Genomic DNA, 21,908 nt, shown 5'->3' with positions numbered 1-21,908 from the left:
CCGCTCATTTCCTGCAGGATCACCTGGCACCTTCTCTCACACCCCCGCAGGTCCCTAGGCAGGAACGTTCCCCTAGACATGCGTGGGACCCACGTCCTCACCTGCCTCGGGTCTTTCCCCATCACCTTCTCAGAGGCCCTTCCCTGGCAGCCCCACTTTACACTACACCCCTGCATCTCCCCCACCATCCCCGGTTCCCCTGCCCTGCTTTATCTCCTTTCGTGGCATTTTCTAATAACATCTTTTTCTGGGGATGCTTCTGACTTTTTCTGGGAGCTGAGGGCTGGGGATACTGTCGTCTAAAACCACGCATTTTCAAATAGTTCTGATTCTAATAACATATCTTAAATCTTCAGATGTTTTGAATGAGAATTAAAAGCAAAATGTAATACAAGACAGATGAAGGAACGTAATAAAGTCACATTCAACAGACCACTGACGACCTGAGCGTTTACGGCTGATGGTGGCAGGAGGCTGTTCTAGGCTCTGTGCTTCACGCTGACAGGACTGAATGTAGTTTCACTCTCATGTCAAGTGACGAGGTATACGATGCCGTCCTTATTTAACAGACGAGAAAACTGTAGCTCAGAGAAGTTAAGTGACTTGCCTCACATCCAACAACAAATAGACAGAACCAGCATTCAATCCCAAGTCAGGGTAGGCTGACCAAACGAATGTAAAGTATCCTCTCAAGAATGACACAAGCCATGAAGCCAGATGACTCCTGTGCCACTAACATCACCTCCAGTCAAAGAAATTTCAAAACTCATTTTCAGAGATTGAGTGGATTTTTATCTCTTGAATAACACTATCACTAAAATGATAAAAAATGATCAATTATAACTTAAATGACAATGTACACACACGTGCTCTGTTGCTAAATCAATCCCAGTTTACTTTTTGACTGTTTAAATACAGGAGATTATCACGTTTACCTGAAGAAGTTTGAAAAATTCATCTTTCAGCTGATTTTCATCTAGGTCTTCGATGGTTGTTCTCAACTCTTGTAGGTGAGTACACAAAGCAATGAGAGATTCCTGTGACTCAAAGAAATTTTGCTCTTTTGATTCTTTAAATACATCAAAGTCATCGATTGGCGGACTACAAGAGGAGAAAAACGTAAGCGAAACATTTATAGAACTCTGTACCCTCTTTTACTTAACATTTGGGTAACTGCAATTCTTTAAAGGAAAGAGAATAGAAGCATCTAGTCTCAAAAGTTAGTGGTAACAGGTACTACATATAACATAGATCAATTACAGAAAAACAAACAATTATCAAATTATACACACTAAATCAGTTTAATCCAATTACACAAAAACAAATCCCCAAACTCATTTTAGTTAACTGTCAGAAGTTCCCTAATCAAAATTTTACTGGAATTTTAAATAGTTGTAGCGACTCTATCTGTAATTATTCACCCAGTATGGTTTCCAGAGCAAAAGGAGAGAGAACCAAAAATTCAAAATAATTGCTTTAATTTAGCAAACAGTTTTTGGGTGCTAAATGTGGCAGGGTTCCGAGTTACAAACATATGCATATAAATACTTGAATCCAATGTGCTAATCACCCAGACAGTAAAACATAGAGTACTGTGGGAACCCAACAACTACTTGAGAGAAATCAGAAAATACAAACATAAGTTTTATTATAATGACAAATTTTGGTCACGTATATGTAGTTTCCTGGGGTTTTTTAGGTCAACTTTTATTTCCAAGTTGACTTTCACCAGCGGTGATACATGTGCTGTGGCTACATCTTTAAGCTGTCTGTCCAATGAGAGATCAACTAATAATACAAGCCTAAGTGAAACATAACCAGCAAGGTATAAATAAGAACATCATAGACTTCACAGAACCAAATATAAAAGGTATTCAGATCATCTGATCTTCTAAATTAGCAACTTTTTCCTTGGATCATCTACCTTAGGATAAAAACAATGTGACTGCTGTGGAAGTGATTTAAAAAAAAAAAAAAAAAAAAAGACAAAAACATACCAGAATTTACACATCCACATGACTGCTGTCTCCTTCCAGTCAGTCACCCTGAGAAGCGAGACCCTTATTCTGAGGATGCAGCCATTGCTCAAGCACTTCTGGAATTCTCTTCAGAACCTGCAGCACACTATTACACGCCCTGTCAGTGACAGCGCCTTTCTCCTCTGGAGTTCATTTGGAACCCAAAGACACTCAGAGCAATTTCAGTAGAATGATGTGTGCAAATCAAATGGAGTAAAAGATTCTTTTTCTTTTTTTTTATCAAAAATGAAAAATGACTAAAAAGGAGGAGACTAATTTCTTTTTGAGGCTTGTAAACTGGCTCTGAAGGAAGTTCCAAAGAATTAAAAGATGTTTTTAGCAATGGCAGCATTGCTGAAATAAATCAGTCTTTCAAGGTGACTTAAAAAAAAAAAAAAAGATAAAAATTACTTGGATGCACAGATTCAAGCAGAGAGGTCTGCAAACTGCAGCTCGCAAACCCAGTGCGGGTCACCTGTTTTGTATGAATGATTTTTACACTTCTGAATGGTTATATTTGCTGACACGTGAAATTCAAATTTCAGTGTCCATAAATGAAGTTTTAGGAACACAGCCACACTCAGTCATTTACGTACTGTCCGTGGCTGCTTCTGCACTGCACGGATAGAGCTGAGCAGCTGCGATAAAGACCACATGTTCCCCCCCCAGCCCATAATATTTACTACCTTGCCCTTTACAGAAAAATGTTGCCAATCCTTGTTCTGGTGTTTTATTAACACATCATTATAGTCACACCTCATTTTAAAAATGAGCCTTAAATTTGGGGGAAAAAAAGGGTTACACGTCCAACTCTTGACATCCACTCAGGTTGTGATCTCGCAGTCATGAGATCGAGCTACATGTGGGGCTCAGTACCGAAGGGAGCCTGCTTGGGATTCTCTGCCCCTCCCCCACTTTCTCTCTCTCAAAATAAATTAAAAAAAAAAAAAAAAAAAAAGCCTTATTCCTGTATTTAAGAGTAAACTTACACACTTACATTTGATTCCTGGTTTTAAAATGTTTACTATTTTAGAATCTACTGAGGCCATATATGTGCATACACTATGACCCAGGGGTTCACTCCTAGATATACACCCAACAGAAACACACATATATGCTCACTAAAAACATGTGTTTGGATGTTTGCAGCAGCACTCTTCATAACCCTAGGCTGGAAACTACTCAAATATCCATCAACAATAGATAAACAGATTGTGATATAGTCATATAATGCAATACTATGTACCAATGAAAATTATTTACATTTATATGCAACAATACAGATGAGTCTCACCAACATTAATGCTAAATGAAAGAAACCGGACAGAAAAGTATATCCCATATAATTTCATTTAAATGCAGTTTAAAAGCATGCAAAACTAACACAGGTCAGAATAGTGTTATGAAGGGCAGTGATGTCAGGACTGAAAGGGGCCATAAGGTGGGTTTCTTGGGTCCTACTAAGGTTCTGACTCTTGATGGGGGCCCTTGGGACATAAGTGTGTTCTGGTAAAGATTGTTGAACACTTAAGATATGTTCTGGATGGGGGCATCTGGCTGGCTCAGTCCATATAGCATGCAACTCTTGATCTTGAGGTTGTTGAGTTCAAGCCCCACACTGGGTGTAGGGATTACTTAAAAAAAAAAAAAAAAACCTTAAAAAAAAAAAAAGATATGTTCTGAATGCATATTATACTTTAAGTTTTACTTCTTTTTGAGAGAGAGAGAGAGAGAGAGCACACAAGTGGGGAAGGGGCAGAGAGAGAGGGAGACACAGAATCCAAAGCAGGCTCCCAGCTCTGAGCTGTCAGCACACAGCCTGATGCAGGGCTTGAACCCACGAACCATGAGATCATGACCTGAGCCAAAGTCAGATGCTTAACTGACTGAGCCACCCAGGCGCCCCCATATTCTACTTTAATAAAAGTTTTAAAATGCTTGTTTTCTCCATACTCTCACTTTTCAACATCTGAAGTATATTTACTTAATAATTTACTTAAATTTCACATATGGCTGAGATTTTGTCTTCAGACTTGCAGATTATTCAACTATTTAACGCTGAGAAAAACTAAAACCAAACATCCTGACAAAAAAAAAAAAAAAAATTACACGTATGTTTCAATATAAGGGGCAAAATCAGCACAAACAGGTCTTAAAGTGAAGGTGTGCTTTGGGATCCTAGAAAAGCTAAGAAGACCCTTCTTTGGTCACTGGAGCTACCACTGGCCCAGGGCAGGAATTCCTCCTATGAATTGGGACGTTTAAAAACGATTTCATTATTACTTCTGTGGAATAGTACTTCCTTACACTGACCTAAAACCTGAGTTTGGATACAAATTGCCTGCCCCAGCCACCTTAGATCACCTTAGGAGTGGTCTACATCCATGACAGATTAGTAGTTTTGTTCCTGCCACTTCAGGCTAAATTTGCCTTGACTCCTTTTAGCAAGCTGTTTCCGGACCAGTGGCTATCAATCCAGGGCGTGCAGTCTTCCGAGGTATGGAAAGAAAAACTGATGCCCAGGCCCCACCGCAAATTAAATCATCAGTGTTTATTTTAATATAATGACTTCAAAACCTACATGTTAAAAAAATCTTCTCGCCCAACCGAGTTATAAACGTGTAGCCAGGTTTGTAAACTTCTATTGTAAACTTCTAACCTGGACTTTTTTATTCTCTGAACCTGATCTACCTCCAAAGGTAAACTCAGAAACACATTCCTTTTACGTTTCTAACTTCCAAACTCCACCAACTCCCTACAGAGAGCCACCCAGACACTTCAGCAGCATGGTATTGAGTAATAAGATGGATATTTCCCCAAGTTATGAAACCATCACCTAGAATTTCAGACTCGCCTTAGTCCTTGACAAGACACCCAAATCTACTACTTGGAAAAAGATGGTTTCATGAGGGCTCTAAGCTGATTTATACAGAACAGGGTCAAATACTGACTGTACCACTTACTAGTCATGTAACCCTGGGAAAAGTTATTAATACCACTGAACCTCAGTTTCCTCAGACATAATGGAAACATAGTAATACCTATACTTCACTGGGTTGCGAAGTAACTGGAACACAGCCGATGTTCAGCACATGGCAGCTCCTAGTATTAGCTATAGTCTTGTTTCGATGCCTTCCATGTGCCAGGCAATGTGCTAGATTTTTAACAGCGCATTTTTTTGCTTTTAGAGCAAAAGTCCTAAAATACACTTATTCAGCAGTGGGTGTGAGGTCAGAAAAAATAATTAATTTAATTAAATAAACTTATCAGCAAAAACAACAAATTGTGACTTGAAAAAATAATTTCTGAAGATTTAAGTCAGAAAAAGCTAATGAATAGACTCAAATTATGCATGTTTCCCAAAATAATTTTTTTATTTTACTATTCGTGCTGATTTGATCAATTGCTTTAAATTATCCTTTGCTATGTTTAGGAACAGATACCAAAGAATTCCTTAGTTAGCAAACCTGTATTTTTGTAACTAGCGAGCTAAAAGGATAATCCCCATTACATTTTCTTCTGCTCTTTAAATCAGTTCTATACCTGAATTTTCCTAGGAAGAAATAAATTAGTACAAACAAGCCTACAAAAAGTGATTTTGACATGTGTTTAACTTTTAAAGTCTGTTTCTAATCTAGCCATTAAAAAAAAAAAAAAGGCCTAAAAATTAAGATAGTACATAAAACCCTGTAGTGATTCACTGTTCTGTTGACTCCTTACCCCAAATCAACTCTGATCTATTACCTATTTTTATAAACAAAACATGGTTACTCTGTCCTGTCTTGTTTTTTTACAGAAATAATTATTTCATATTAACATTTTTTGATCAGTAATTTTTATTTTTGAGAGAGAGAGAGAGAGAGAGAGCACAAGTAGGGGAGAGGGAGGGAGAGGGACAGAGAGGGGGAGGAAGAGGGGGAGGGGAATGAGGGAGGGGGGAGAGAGAATCTTAAGCAAGCTCCACACTCAGCAAGGAGCCCAATGCAGGGCTCCATCCCATGACCCTGGGATCTTAACTCAGGAAATCAAGAGTTGGGATACTTAACCAACTGAGCCACCTGGGTGTCCCAGTACAATTCGTTTTACTCTAAACTCTTCATAAGAATTTTTATTCAGATATTATATTATTTTATTCAGATATTAGATCTTATGTCTATTCTAAACAACTGGGTTATAATTGCTAAGAATTTACTATATCGATAACATTTACAGAAATATCCGATACTGTCATTAATATCTGCTGAACTGAATTCTGGCTTCCACTGTTAATCTTTAAACTTATCATTCTATAATTTTGTAAAAGCATTAAGTTCTCTAAACATTTATTATCTGATGTTATATGCTTACCTTTGGATAATTGCTTCATGAATTCTACGATACATGTAGCACTCTACAAACAACCAAGGTGAGTAAAACCACCTGGGTTTCCCATCATTTTCATTTATAAGACTCTGTTGATATTCTAGGTACTGATTCCATATGTCAGTATCAACAAACTTCTCAACAAAGGGGATTATTGGTTTATCTGTTTGCAATTCGTTTCGTAATTTAGAAAGAAGAGAAATTGCCTTCTTTTCAGCTTCTATGCCTTTCTGCAGAAACACGAAAAAAAATTTTAAATATTTCAAAAATATATCTGAATACTCTATATTTAAATAATTTATATATGCAAACAGTTAATATTATACAGAAATAAGTCCTCTAGGTTAACATTTTTAAGGTCCTAAAGAAGGAAAAAAAATACAAGACTTCAAAGCTACATTTTATGTCTTTTACAAACTAATATAAACATTGATATTCAGAATTCTTAAGTTAAAAATCAAAGAGCACACACATTATCCTGTCTTATCTATTCTGCCTTTTTTGTTTTGTTTTGTTTAAGCTTCTTAAAAACCAGAGTTCTTATCTTCAGGAGGAATGATTGTTACCACAGACAAAAAACAGCTATTGTGTTTCTGTTAAAGGATTAACAAAAAATTAAAGTTAAAACACAATATTACCTCTCCATGTTTCTCAAAAAATTCATTTTTATGTCGATGCAATGTATCAATAGCTTTGGTTAAGATCTGTGGTATTCTGTCTTTAATTGTAAGATATGCAAACGATCTAGAAAAGAGAGCCACATACACAGTATATTACTTAGCATTAATACCAACAGATTGGCCGTCGTTGTTTCTAGAACAGCTCATTTGAATTCAAAGCCCTTTGCATACAAGCATTATAAAGTAAGCCAGCATTGTTTGACTACTACATTAAGACATTGGAAAATCGGCAAACTTCTCTGGTGTTACGTGTCATGAAAGCTAAGTCTTTGTGCCTCTAATCCCAGATTCTCCCCTGGAGCCTGTGCCATCAATCTTATCTTTCCCATTCTAATCCTTTTATTTTCTGGAATCAGAAACTAGTTTAACAACATGACAGAACAGAAAAAAGATCATCCTAAATATCAAACAGGCTCTACTCCAGGGTTATTACTTCACCTACTTGGAAAGATGAACGAGGCAATGGATGTAAAATTGCCTGAGAGCATCTACTGTACTAGAGGAACATAAAGAATGAAAGCTATTTAGGAACCTACTTCTCACTTTTCTCTTAGTCTATATCCTTAGCCATTTTTTTCTTTTCAAAGGTTTTCTCTGCTCTCTTCTCTACCTGCATAAGGACTCCTACTCTGCCCTCAAACAAGATGTTACCATCTCGCTCTCGCAACCCCAAAATCAAGAAATTTTCGAGAAGTGCCAAAGAACAAAAAAAGCTAGAAGAAAAACTTGAGCATACTTGAATTTAAAAAAAAAAAATGGAATATATTTTTTATTTTAGACCTACAAAAATCAAGATTTACAGATTATCATTTTATACAGAAATAACTTTTTAAGCAAACGCACAGGATTCCATTAGAAAAGACAGATTTTAGGACACGATGAAATTCTGTGCATTTTTAGAGCACAAAACATAGTTGATCAGTTCATTTGTATCTTCAGATTACCAGACACAAAGTACAGTAGTTAAGTTTTGGAGGAGTCAAAAGTCAAATTGCAGATTTTCCACTGAGGGAGGGGAGAAGGAGGGGTGTCAGGGCCCCTAACCACAACCGACCCCCACCTTGTCCAAGGGTCAAAAGTACTAAATATCCTCAGTATTTCCTCAGAGGCCTGCATCTGTGAGGGTAAAGTCCCAGGTCAGGACTAGGGTGGAGCCAGAGGAACCCAGGACTCAAAATTTAAGGTTCCACACACTTCCTTCCTTATATTTTGCGTGACTCTCAATGATTGCCTGCTTAAATTTGGGGGCACTGGTGCCTCTCTGGTCTCCATCCACTCCGAATAAGGTCAATTTCGTCTAAGAGCTCCTCCTCCCCCGCACCCCCCCCCCCATATTTTGCAGTACGCTATATCTCAAATATAAATTTGGCCATTCGATTTATACACATAAATATGTATTTTTTTACGGTCGCCCACAACTTGATGTAGAAATCTGTGACAGGACGCGGAAAACCAAAAGCTGCAGGCATTAATAGGGAGACCACAAATTAATCTCACCGGCAATAGGAAGAGACACATTTCTCGATAGAGCTGAGATTCCTAGCTTTTGCAAAAGATTTTAGCCCCCCAAAGTGCGTTTATTACATAAGTGAAAAATGATTAAAGCTATGTCGCTGCAACACCCTGAAAGGGGACAGAGGAGGCATAAACTCGCAAGATAGTCATGAGGAGTAAAAAAGCAGCAACATCGGATCACTTGAAAGACAACACAAATTAAAACATAAGCCACTAAAAGGCCCGAACAAGGGACAGGAGGCGGGGTGAGCCCAGGACTTCGGCGGGGTGCGCAGCCCGCTCCCAGCAGTCAGGAAGAAGGCGGGAAGCCGAGCCGAGCCCGGAGCCCGGCGGGCGGCCGCAGCCAGCAGGCGCGCCCCCCGCCCCGGGCCGCCTCGTTCCCCGGCCGTCGGAGGAAGGCGAGCAGACGCGCCGGGGAGCGGGGCCCTGAGGCCCGCCGCGGCTCCCCCGATGGTAACCCACAGGTTCCCGGCAAGGCCCGGCTTTCCGCAAACAGAGCAGGAAGAGGAGCAGGGGCGACTGGGCGAGGAAAGCGACACGAACCCTACGTCCTGTCCCGACAGGGACGCCGGAGACCCCGCCATCATCTCCACGCTGCCGGCGCCTAAACTCGCGTCGCACCCGCCGCAGGAAGAGAGGCGGTGCCAGCGCGAAGGAGGAGCTGAGAAAGGGAGGGACGTGGGTTAAAAAAAAAAAATGCTTTTGAATGAAAAAACTTTATTTGGTGCCAGTACGAGAGACAAACAACGGCGCGCTCGGGGACGCGGAGATCTTCCGGGGACGAGGGCGGGGACAGCTGAGGGTGACGAGAGCAGCGGAATAAGGAAGCGGGCGGAGGCGGAAGCAAGCAGGGACCGGGAGGTCCCAGGCACTGGGGAGCGGAAAAGGTCGCGGCGACGCTGGTCACGTGGTCCGGCTGTCACGTGCAGCGGGCGGCTCACGCTCTGCGGGCCCGGAGTTCGGTGCGCCTGCGCAGTGCGGGCGCTGGGAGGGCCGCCCGAGCGGCAGAGCTGACTGCGGGAAGTGGGACCTGCGGCCGCACTCTTACTTGCAGCAGGGTCGCGTAAGCTTGCACGCTTGGCACATCCCTCGTGTCTTCCGGCGGAGAGGTTAGTGCACTGCTTTTCCCTAGCTGGTTGTATGGTCCTGCATCGGGGCCCCAACCTTTGCACCCGGGCAACTCTGAATCGCTCGGGTCACAGGTTTCACCGGTACCGCTGCGGTGATCTTTGGTTGACTTAGCTGGGAATGAAAAAAAGCACGCAATCCATAAACACTGAGCGAGCCCTTTTTTGAGCCAGTACATAGCGGTTACCGCAAAGATTTTTTTAAAATTGAGCTTAAGGAATTGGAAGGCATGCTCCCAAGGGTTAGAGCCACTTATCCGTTGAATCGCAGCTTGGATGATACGGTTTTCTTATTTGGTATTATTGTTCTTAAAAAGTATAAAATGTGCCAAGTAACTGAGTAGCTGCCTTGTATTTCATTCGGAAAATGTGAGTTGAATACCAACCGTATATTGGGCGCTATGGTCACAGAAGACCAGTCTTATCCTCAAAAAGCTTACATTCTAGAGAAGAGAAAGAGAAATCTATTCTTTTCTATGGTTTCTTCTTCAGCTTTGTCATTGTTGGGTTTTTTTGGGTTTTTTTTGTTTTTTTTTTCCTTTTTAAATCATCTCTGCACCCAGTGTGGGGCTGGAAATCACAGCCCCGAGATCAAGCAGTTGTTCGCTCCTCGGACTGAGCCAGCCAGGCGCCCCTAGCTTTGTCGCTATTTAGTATCTATCTTAGGACTTGTCCCGTTTATGGCCTGTCACGTCCGATATAGTGTAAGATTCAAGACATAGGGATTTTCGTCTTTTATTTTCATGTGTATTACCAGCAAGTCGGGCATGTCAGGCACGTGATAGGAACTCAGTTCACCTTTGTTGTATGAATTGACAAATTAGAAATACGAGGTACGCAAGTGATGTTAAATGCAATGGAAAAATAAAAAGTGGAGGAAAATAGAGAGTGGGTGTTGGTTGTGCATCTTAAATGAAGTGGTTGGGGAAGATTTCACTGGGTAGGACTCTGTTGGAGCAAAGATCTGAAGGAGGTGAGGGAATGAGCCTTACAGAGTCCTAGGAAAAGAGCATAAGGAACTGTAAGTACAAAAAGTACAAAGATCCAAAGGACAGAGTGACTGGAGCAAACTCAGCAAGACATAGAGCTACAAGAGATGTTACGGTGATGAGATGAGAGGCCAGCATCAAATTTTGTGCAGGAAGAAAGATGTGATCCAACTTGCGTCTTCAAAGGATCACTTTGGTTGCTTCTGTAGGAGGCAAAGAACAGAAGCAGGGAGACCCATTAGGTAATCATGGGAAAGACAGCCACTTGGACCAGGGTGGTAGCAGTGTGGGTTGAGACCTGGTGCAAATAAAGCCAGTGGGATTTGCTGATAGATTGGGTATGGGGAATGAAGAGGCAAGACGGATTATAGGTATTTGCCTTTAACAAAGAAAGATAAGGGTGTGATTGCTGTTTTGTGAATGGGGAAGACTGTGGCAAGAATAGAATCTGAGGGAAGATTTTGGAAGTTCAGTTTTGAGCATGTTACATTTTTCACGTAGGGATAGATACCTGCTATTCATCGATGTGTAGATAACATCTAAGGAGCTGAGAATAGAGAAGAAAAATGGCCCAAATGCTGAGCAGTGGTGCTTTCAATTGTTGATGGGATAGGAAAATACAGAGGAGAAAGAAGGTACCACCAGTGAGGTAGGAGGAAAGTGGCCAGTGTGGTATTCTAGAAGCCACTTGAGGAAGGTGCTTCCAAGAGGGTGGAGTGATCAACTAATCTGGTCTTGCTTATAAGTCGGGTACAATGAAGACTGAGAAGTGACCATTGGACTTAAAAATAGGGAAGTCATTTGTGGCCTTAACAAGTGGGTTTTGGTAAAGTGGCAGGGATGAAAGCCTGATTGGAAGGGGCTCAAGAAACTCAGAGAACTGGAGTTAGAGACAGTAAATAAAGCTTTTAAAGGAATGGAACTCAGAGAAAGAGTAAATAGTATATGGAAGGGAAGAGTTGTTTTTATAAGATGAGAGAAATTAAATCACAGTTATCTACTAATAGGAATGTGCCGGAAAGATGGAAAAATAAATAGCACGAAATAGGAAAGAGTTTAACCTTTCCTGCTGCAGGCAGGAGGGGGTGAGACTTGGTGTGCCTGTGGAGGACCTGGTTCCAGATGGGACCAGCAGAAGGGAAGCCAGAATCCATGGGCACGGAATCAGTAGGCGGGCAGGCAGATCATGGTGAGAGCGTGTGGAAACTCTCTTCTGATTGCTTCTGTTTTGTCAATGAAAGAGAAAGCGAGGAGGCATTGGAGGCGTGAGGAGAGGGCACAGAGTAGACTATGGTGGGGAAAGAGGTTAAGGTTGTTGAGCAGCAGGAAAAGGTGCTCCTAAAGGAAGTGGTCATGATTCTAGAGTGAGACCAGCTGGCATGGTTGGTTGGTTGGTTGGTTGGTTGGTTGGTTGGTTGCCTTTAGCCATGTTCAGATGCAGTACAGGCACAAATAAGGGGAAGTATATTTGATTCTGGTTGATGTTATGTCATGTGGGCCTGTGGATGAGCGAGGGATTCAAAGGATTTGAGGTATCTGGGAGAGAGATGGTAGACCACGGAATATAGGCTGAGCATGGCAGAAGTGAAGTGAGTGGGGAGTGAGCTGACAATGAAAGGGTGTCTGGATCATTGGACCATTCGGTCCTATTGGGGATGAAGAATTGGAATTAAGAGGAGGAGTGAGCTTCAAAGACCAGACATGGGCGCCTGGGTGGCTCAGTTGTTAAGCATCTGACTTCGTCTCGGGTCATGATCTCTGTTCATGAGTTCGGGTCCCACGTTGAGTGAGCTCGAGCCTTGCTTCAGGTGAGCTTGAGCCCCGCTTCGGGTGAGCCCTGCCTCTCGCTTTCTTTCTTTCTCTCTCTCTTTCCCTCTCTCTCTCTCTCTCTCTCTCTGCCCTCGCTCACTTAGCCCTTCCCCTCAAAAAAAAAAAAAAAAAAAAAAAAAAAGACCAGACATGATGTTTGGAGCAGAATGCTTGAAATTGAGAATATGCGGTTACAGTTACTGATAATGACATGTCTAGAGCAGGACTCTCCAATAGAAATACAGTGCAAGCCACATAACGGCATTCAAAGGCTTCTAGAGGTTTTGAAGGTAAAAATAAACAAGTGGCATCAATTTTAATTTACTTTATGTAACCCAATATATCCAAAAATAGTATTTCAACAACTTATCAGCGTAAAAATTAGGGAGATGTTTTACTTTTTTGTATTAAGTATAAAATACAAAGTACGAAAAGCATTCGGTGTTATTGAAGCACATTTCAGGTGCTCAGTAACCATATGCGCTCCGTGGCTACTATGCCACCGGGAGCATATGACCGTGGGAGGGAGCGATGCAGGAAGGGTGGAACGCAAGATCGGTCGGGGAACTCGGGCCGGGGAATTGGAAGAGCCGCATCCACCACGGATCTGCACAAAACGTAGCGCAGAGCTTTTTAGAGTCATTAACACTCTAACATCCTTTCAACCTTTAGATTCAGTTTGTACAATTAAAATTTAACTTCACTGAGATGCGCCCCAGGTTTTCACAAAGCCTAAATTGTGTGTGTGTGTGTGTGTGTGTGTGTGTGTGTGTGTGTGTGTGAGAGAGAGAGAGAGAGAGAGAGAGAGAGAGAGAGAGACACCTTAAATGCTACATCTGTCTTCCTCTGCAAAGATTAAGAGAAAACACACTTCTTGTTTGTCTGGTAGCGTTTGCATTCTTTGTCCTAGTGCTTTGGGTAGCCTCTATAGGAAGGCAGTCTTTAGTTTCAAGGTAAGAATTTCCTCGAAGAGAATGGAAGGCTCTGTGTATACAAATTTCCGACATGTATTGTAATTAGGTTCTTCAACACCCACTGGTTGAGCCGGCAGGTAATAGTACTAATTAAAGGTCAAGTGTAGTAGCTCGTTGGACTAGAACTAAACACCCAGTTCCAGCTTTTGAGGTGTTTTGAAAACAGCAGCTTCTGCCCCCCTCGCTTCACCGTGACTCACCCTTGTCCTCTTCCTCCTGGAGGTAGGTAGTAAATCGTAGTGGTTACCGTGTCGTCTTTGGAATTGGAAAAGCCTGGGTTGTAATTAGGTCTCAGCAAGGGTGTCCGCCTCTCGGCCTCAGCTTCTTCGTCTGTAAAATGCCTCCTGGGGTAACAGTGAGGTAAAGCGGAGGGCCTAGTGTGTAGAAAGTACCCAGTAAGGCCCTGGTCTCTCTCTGTTCCCGGTCTACCTTGTTACCGAACGTAGGTTTCTTAAACATACATCTGACCATGTGAGTGTCACATTGAGAAGCTGTGGCTTCCCCCTACCTGTAGACACTTTTGCATCACTGACTGGCCACTGGCTCCTTTTCAGTCCTAATCTGCAACTTACTCCTGCCTCCCCTCAAGTTGCACCTTGGTGGTCAAACAGTACTCTGTACCTAGAGTGTTTGATTTGATGATCCCTCTGCCCTTTTGAGACCCAGTTCAAATGTCACCTCTGTCAATATGTCCTACCCACCCTCACCTGAGATGCTCCCTTCTCTTGGCCCCATAGCAACTGGCACATAGCTCTGTTCTGAACTTAATCACATTATTCTGTTTCCCCAGCGAGACTGTGAATTCTGAGATCAGTGATTCACTATTCTATCTCTAGCACCTAACATGCTATTTTATAAACAATTATTAGTATTGATTGCCTATTACTAGGCTTGCCTTTACAGAACAAATATTTTATGCTGTAAATAAGGTGAGGGGGCGCCTGGGTGGCTCAGTCGGTTGAGCATCCAGCTTTGGCTCAGGTCACGATCTCACAGTTTGTGGGTTCGAGCCTCGCGTCGGGCTCTGTGCTGACAGCTAAGAGCCTGGAGCCTGCTTCAGATTCTGTGTCTCCCTCTCTCTCTGCTCCTCCCCCGCTCATGCTCTGTCTCTCTCTCTCCTTCAAAAATAAATAAAAACATTAAAAAAAAAATTTTTTTTAAATAAGGGGAGGGGATTATTTACATATGCAGTCTCTTTCTTTTGGAGCATGAAGACGTGTCTCTCACATCCCTTACCCCCACTACCAGGCCCATCTCAACCTGAAAAGCTCTTTGCCATTCAAGAAGCAGCTGGAATCTTTCCGAGAACCTTTGCTGACTCTTCATGTAGAATTAGGGGAGCTCCTAGTGTGTTTCCTCCGCAGCTTGTACTGTGGCTCTTTCATAGAACCTAGGGCCTGTTCCACTGAGTTATAATGGGCAGCTGAAAATGCCTGTCTCCTCCAGACCATTAGCACCTGATGGCAGGAACTCTGTCCTTTCATGGCCCTAACTCATTGTTGATCTCATTGAATAAATTTTGAGTAAAGGAATTTAGAAGTATAGATTGTTTTTAATGGTTCAAATGCTAATGAAGTAAACGAAAAGATCCCATCACTCTATTTTTCTTTTTTAGGTCCTTGTCATGTCACTAGCTTTCTAGTGTTGTAATCTTCCAGAAAGAAGGCCAGAGGTTGATTAAAGGAAAGGTGGGGGGAGCACTTGCATTGACTTTTTTTAACCTCGTTCTTTTTCTACACTTAGGCTAAGGTGTATTTGTTTTGCAAATGTTTTTACAGAAATATGCTTATTGCCTAGGAAGATACTGTATATATTTGAAAACATTAAAACAAAAACAAAAAAGCCTTGAACCTCTAATTCTTTTTCTTTTAGCTTGGGATGTGGTAATGTCAGCCAGACTTTTCAGAGCCCTGGCCGGATCTCACTGTATTTTATCAAAAGTGTATCAGTGCCAAAGACTTGCTCATCGAACGTTAAAACCGCTTAAGGAATTTGAGACTACAATATGCAGCACCATGACAAGAAGCCAGAACTTGGATTTATTCTTTCCTGAGACAGCAGCGGGTGATTTGAGTAAGTCCCAGGTCCTGGAAACAAGTCAGAAAATACCAAATACAAACATACTGTCTCCATTAAATGCTGCACATTGCCAGGGTGAAAAAGTGTACCTTCCGACCAGGAAATCGTTTAGTACTCACAGGAAAGTGACTCACAAACCAAATCTATTAGGTTCTAAGTGGTTTATAAAAATATTAGAGCGGCAGTACTCATCTATATCAACGGAAACAGTTGTTCCTAAACAAGACTTTCCGCAAATCAAGAGACCACTGAAAGCATCGAGGACCAGGCAGCCATCCAGAACCAACCTTCCAGTTCTCTCTGTGAATGAGGTAAATGTGTGATGGTGCCTTGTGCGTACAATCCTTACTTGCACTGTAATCGAGTGCCTGCTGCGCCACAGCCTTGCTGTGAACGTAAGAGATCTGGCAGCAAGGGCTTTGAAGTCTCATATTAAAACCTGTGACATCCAAAGGGAATCAGCATCTTAATTTTAGGAATCGATAATACATAGAGGGGCACCTGGGTGGCTCAGTTGGTTAAGCATCTGACTCTTGATTTTAGCTCAGGTCTTGATCTTGAGGTCATGAGTTCAAGCTCCACGTTGGGCTCCATGCTGGGTGTGAAGGCTACTTAAATGATAATAGTAATAATACGTATAAAGGCAAAAATAGGCAATTAAATATAAAAATACAATTTATGAAAATATTAGTTATTGGCCTAAGGAAACTTTGAGAAAAAAGACTGCTGTTAAGTCCAGTGTTGGAATGGTATTATAAAAAACACCCATTAAACAAAATCAAACTGTAGAAATTCTTCATCAAATTTAAAAACAAAAACAAAAAACGGGCGCCTGAGTAGCTCAGTCAGTTGAGCGCCCAGCTTCAGCTTAGGACATGATCTCACAGTTCGTGAGTTCGAGCTCCACATCAGGCCCGTGCTGTCAGTGTGGGGCTGGCTTCAGATCCTCTGTCCTCTCTCTGCCCCTCCTCCATTATGTATGTGCATGGGCACGCGCTCTCTCTCTCTCAAACATAAACATTTAAAAATAATTTTTTAACATTTTCAGTAGCTATGCAGACAGGTAAGCATTCATTAGCCTGTGGTAACTGTATGGGATGGGGTAGTAAAATGACAGAAAATGGGTATAGTCAGAAAACAGCAAGAGGTTTCTGCTTTTCTGGCCTTTAAGGGTTGAAGAGGGTGTTTTTACTCACTGTTAGACGTTTGTGAGAATTTTTCAGATACAACTGCATTTCCCTTCTACATGATAAATACTATTTAAGGTTAAGATCAAGCCCTTTGCTAACTTTTATACCTTGTATAGTACCCAGAACTGTGTCTTATATGTAACAAATACTTACTAAATTAGAAAGGAGAGAAGAGAGGCAAAGGGATCTCTCATGTCTATGGTCATCAACATTAAAAATGAGAATTGAGAATATTTAAAACAATCAGGCCTTCTGAATCTTTCAGAAAACAGGTTAGAATGTCAGTCTTAAAATCTTGATTCTGAGTAGACCCTGAGCATGTTTAATTTGTGGGGGGGGGGTTTTGTCGTTTTACTGCATAGTTCACTTCCTTCAAAAAGGTCGATAGACCTTCACTACTGATCCTCAGGTTATGACATTAGGATTGATTCATGTTTTTTACCTTGGATTCTAGCTTTGTTTATTTCTACTTTACTTTTAGGTTTGTTTGTTTATTTTGAGAAAGAGCGTGCAAGTGAGCAGAGGAGGGGCAGAGAGAGAGAATCCCAAGCAGGCCGGCATGGAGCCTGACACGGGGCTTGAACCTACAAACCGTGAGATCATGACCTGAGCTGAAACCAAGCATCGGATGCTTAACCAAATGAGCCACCCAGAGGCCCCACAGGTCCTGGTTTTTTAATTGTATTGTTTAGCTTTGTGATCATTTGGGAAATGCAGTATTTAAGTGACAGATGACATGAAGTGTAAAAACCTGAATTCATGGCAGATCCAAGAAAGAGGAAGATCTGGGGGTCTGGGTGGCTCAGTCGGTTAAGCGTCCGACTTCGGCTCAGGTGACAATCTCACAGTTTGTGAGTTCGAGCCCCGCGTCGGGCTCTGTGCCCACAGCTCGGAGCCTGGAGCCTGTTTCGGATTCTGTGTCTCCCTCTCTCTCTGACCCTCCCCCGTTCATTCTCTGTCTCTCTCTGTCTCAAAAATAAATAAAGGTTAAAAAAAAAATTAAGGGTCGCCTGGGTGGCGCAGTCGGTTGGGCGTCCGACTTCAGCCAGGTCACGATCTCGTGGTCCGTGAGTTCGAGCCCCGCGTCAGGCTCTGGGCTGATGGCTCAGAGCCTGGAGCCTGTTTCCGATTCTGTGTCTCCCTCTCTCTCTGCCCCTCCCCCGTTCATGCTCTGTCTCTCTCTGTCCCAAAAAAAATAAACGTTGAAAAAAAAAATTAAAAAAAAAATAAATGAGATAATGAAAGTATTACATTTGAAATGGAGCAAACAATTGACATAAACAGAGAAATAACTGTTACCTGGTGTGAATAATCTAGGTGAACATTTAGTTCTGAGAAGCCCAATGGTTAAAGAAGGGAATCCTCCTGGGTTATACTTTTTTTGTTCTTTTTTTTTTTAAACTTTTTTTAACGTTTATTTATTTTTGGGACAGAGAGAGACAGAGCATGAATGGGGGAGGGGCAGAGAGAGAGAGGGAGACACAGAATCGGAAACAGGCTCCAGGCTCTGAGCCATCAGCCCAGAACCTGACGCGGGGCTCGAACTCACGGACCGCGAGATCGTGACCTGGCTGAAGTCGGACGCTTAACCGACTGCGCCACCTAGGCGCCCCAACTTTTTTTGTTCTTTAACGGGGAAAAAAAAAAACTTAAAAAATGTTTTATGAGGAACTATGGTTTTCTATCACCAAATTTAAGGAGTCATATACGTGGTGGGTTCTTAGATACAAGATATTATGTAACATAATAGGCGTGACCTCAGATGCAGTTTTGCAAAAACAGAAGCAGCATGTGGTCTCTCTGAAGAGCACAGGGAAATAATAGAAAATCTTATGTTTCTGAAAGCATTTATTTTTTCTTTAGTAACCTCTACACCCAATGTGGGGCTCAGCCTCATGACCCTGAGATCAAGAGTGTGTGCTGTTCCCAGTAAGCCAGCCAGGCCCCCCCTTGGAACATCATTTCTGATGATCTTACTCTTCATGGGCGAACACGGTCTTGAAGTGTGGCTAGGTCCTATATCCCCAGGGCCGAAGACTGGCTTTTATCTGCCCCACATGGAGGGCCACCCCATTTCCACATGGGCATCCTGGGGCTGGGGAGTCCCTAGTGGTGGGATAGCCCTTTCTCCCCCTCTGGACAGAGACAGGAAGGACTCTGCTTTGCACCAGAGAGCAGGTGTGCTTTGTCTCATTCCCCCCACGTGCTCCTGACTCGCCCTCTTTCCTGTGCCACACAGCAAGCTCCCAGAATTGACTGAGTGAGGTTAGTCACTACCCGCTGTACTAGAATCAGATCTTTACCTGGTGTCATTTGCAGAGATCGTAACGTACTAAGATGTTCAGCCCACTTGCCGTTGGCTCGTAGTTTATCTTGGCAGCAACAGTGTTCCTTGTTGGTGCGTCTCATCTCAGGAAGAGGATGCTAGAGGATGACAGCCACTGCTCTGATCAGCATGGAGACGGGCATGTCCTTGTACTGCAGAGTTAACTAGCGGGTTGTTATTAATCGATGGGTTTTTTTTGTTGTTTTTGGGGTTTTTTTTAGCGAAATATAATAGAAAGCATCAGAATGCATTAATCGTGGTAGAAATGAATACTATTTCATGAAATTTTTGTGTCACGTATTGGTATGTGTGCCCACGTGCATCTGTGTACTGTGTGTACAGAAGGCTTTTTCACCGTGGGGTGGAGTCAAGAAACTTAAAAGCTAAAGCATTGTCCTGCTGACGTAAAACATATCTGTGTTGTATAACTTTTATCTACGGTCTATACATAACAGGAAAACATGCATTTTTCTTTTCGTATTTAGAGGCAACATTACAGTAATGCATTACTTTTCTTCAGTACTAGAATGTGAATAAAAATAAGCTTTCTTTTTTAAGAAAAGTGTTCCATCAGAGCGTGTGATGCACTGAAGCAAGGATCGTATATAGATTTCTAGCCCCATCTGCTGGAACATGTTTTCTGTGGCCAGCAAAACAAAACACATATTGAAACACTGTGGCTTTCTTGGCTTTCGGTTTTAGGTTTTTGTTTTTTTTAACATTTTAAAATAGAAAGGCCTACGTTTAAGTGTTAAATCGAGTAAGTGTTTGAGGTTGGTTTGGCACATCTACGTAAGAACAAGTTGTTGATCCCTGTCCTAAAGCCTGAAATTTGTGCTCTCACTATATATATGATTCATTATAAAAATCCAGAAAAAGACGTATGAAAACAGAAGCTTCTCACAATACAACAATATAATTAATACAGAAAAAATGGGACTACAACACACTCCGTGGGCCTCTTTCCTTTTACCAAATGGATTTCAGGGCAATCTTGAAACTTAAAGCAAAGAAAAAAAAAAAAGAAAAAAGAAACTTACAGCAAAGGATATAAACCTAAAAAAAGATTGATCTAACAAACCAATCTGGAAAACTTTGTAAATCATTTATTAATGGAAGAAGCCATAACTTACAGAGAGAGTGAGTCCCAGAAGGCTTAAGGATACAGAAAGTAGTGTGGCAAGCCGTGGAAGTGTATGTGATGCTGGCCAGAACTTTGAGCCAAACTAAACAGGAGACAGGGAAAGAAGGAAAGGTGACAATCTTCAGAAAGTCTGCAAAAATCCTTGGAATGGCTAAGTAAAAACAGATTGTGTTTAAAAATTTATTTATAATTTTTTGGAACTCAGAATGTATTTTCTCACGGAAGTAGTGACTGAATGCACTTGAGTGCACGACAGTATGTGTTTTTAGCACGGACGGGTCCGATCAGCAACGAATGATGGTGAGGCAGGCAGGGACCTAGCGGGTGGGAGGGGCTGCGTGCGCTGGACAACTGGGACCACCTCCTCAGCTTTAGTGAATAATATATTCATTAGTTGAATTATTTCTATTCCTAATTATATTCTATTCCTATCATATTCAATAGTTGATTATTGCCAGATCTTCCACTTGGTCAGATCTCGGTGGAAATCTGGCTTTTGTGTGAAACCTCAATTTGTTGTTGAGGATGAATTCAAATCTTAAAAGCACTAGGGGCGCCTGGGTGGCGCAGTCGGTTAAGCGTCCGACTTCAGCCAGGTCACGATCTCGCGGTCCGTGAGTTCGAGCCCCGCGTCAGGTTCTGGGCTGATGGCTCAGAGCCTGGAGCCTGTTTCCGATTCTGTGTCTCCCTCTCTCTCTGCCCCTCCCCCGTTCATGCTCTGTCTCTCTCTGTCCCAAAAATAAATAAACGTTGAAAAAAAAAATTTTTTTTTTAAAAAAAAGCACTATATGGTCAGGGTGCCTGGGAGACTCCGTTCAGTGTCTGACTTTGGGCTCCTTTCATGACCTCATGGCTTGTGAGTTCGAGCCCTGCATCAGGCTCACTGCTGTCAGCACAGAGCCATCTTCAGATCCTCTGTCCCCACCTCCATCCCCCGCCCGTTCCCCCCACCCCCCACAACGCTTTCTCTCAAGAATGAATAAACATTAAAAAAAAAAACACTATATGGGTCAACTTTAAAAAAAATTTTTTTTAATGTTTATTCATTTTTGAGAGAGAGACAGAGTGTGAGCGGGGGAGGGTCAGACAGAGAGGGAGACACGGAATCCGAAGCAGGCTCCAGGCTCCGAGCTGTCAGCACGGAGCCCGAGGCGGGCGGGGCCCGAACCCACGGACCGTGAGATCATGACCTGAGCCAAAGTTGGACGCTTAACCGACTGAGCCACCCAGGTGCCCTAAATATGGGTCAACTTTTGAGTTGGACAGTTCTCTGAGCCGCCAGTTTGCAATTCTGATTCTAGAACAGGTGGCTTCTGCCGTCTTCAATACAGCTATGGGAAGATCCTCTACTGGAATAGTTCTTGGACTGAGGCCCCCTTATCTCCTCATCTTTTATCTTTTTTGGGCCTCCTCCTGCTCTTCTCGCTACAGCCCAGACAAAGTGTGTCAGCTGTAGTAGTCACACAAGTAATTCTGACATCCAACCTAATATCCTGTGATTTTGCTTAGTGAGTTTCGGTAAATTTGTTGGGTCTCCTGCCAAACACAGCCTGCCCACTGTGGCCTTACCTGGTTCCTGTTGGCAGGATTCCTTTCTTTCATGCAGCTTAGTCTCATGTCCTGTCAGCTCTTTCTAACTCCATGAAGCCTTAAAAGAACAGATAGTGTTAGCATTTCTACGCGTTATGCACATAA

General features: G+C 42.3%; 2 protein-coding genes across 7 annotated transcripts in view; one reads left to right on the top strand and one right to left on the bottom strand.

Moving 5' to 3' along the window:
* The window catches only part of ARMT1 (acidic residue methyltransferase 1), a 32,359-nt gene extending 23,110 nt beyond the window's left edge, over positions 1–9,249 (bottom strand). For 2 of the 4 annotated variants that reach the window (XR_006717649.1, XM_045500035.1), the window contains exons 1-4: positions 9,119–9,249; positions 7,019–7,124; positions 6,366–6,610; positions 936–1,101 (exon numbers count right to left, since the gene is read on the bottom strand). Coding sequence is in view for 2 of the 4 variants with exons in the window: in XM_045500035.1 (XP_045355991.1) it covers positions 936–1,101; positions 6,366–6,610; positions 7,019–7,124; positions 9,119–9,162 (561 nt within the window). In the remaining 2 variants the exon portion in view is untranslated. The remainder of the gene's footprint in view (positions 1–935; positions 1,102–6,365; positions 6,611–7,018; positions 7,125–9,118) is intronic. The other 2 variants (XR_006717650.1, XM_045500036.1) reach the window with 1 other exon arrangement.
* A 160-nt stretch (positions 9,250–9,409) lies between these two features.
* Positions 9,410–21,908, top strand: part of RMND1 (required for meiotic nuclear division 1 homolog) — a 44,542-nt gene continuing 32,043 nt past the window's right edge. Inside the window, exons 1-2 of one of the 3 annotated variants that reach the window (XM_045500032.1) lie at positions 9,410–9,684; positions 15,347–15,864. In XM_045500032.1, the coding sequence (XP_045355988.1) occupies positions 15,361–15,864 (504 nt within the window). In that variant the 5' untranslated portion in view covers positions 9,410–9,684; positions 15,347–15,360. The remainder of the gene's footprint in view (positions 9,685–15,346; positions 15,865–21,908) is intronic. The other 2 variants (XM_045500033.1, XM_045500034.1) reach the window with 2 other exon arrangements.

Source organism: Leopardus geoffroyi, chromosome B2, assembly GCF_018350155.1.
Source record: "Leopardus geoffroyi isolate Oge1 chromosome B2, O.geoffroyi_Oge1_pat1.0, whole genome shotgun sequence".
NCBI classification, from domain to species: Eukaryota; Metazoa; Chordata; class Mammalia; order Carnivora; family Felidae; genus Leopardus; species Leopardus geoffroyi.
Note: the sequence above shows the minus strand (reverse complement) of the source record. Positions and strands in the feature narration are given on the sequence as shown.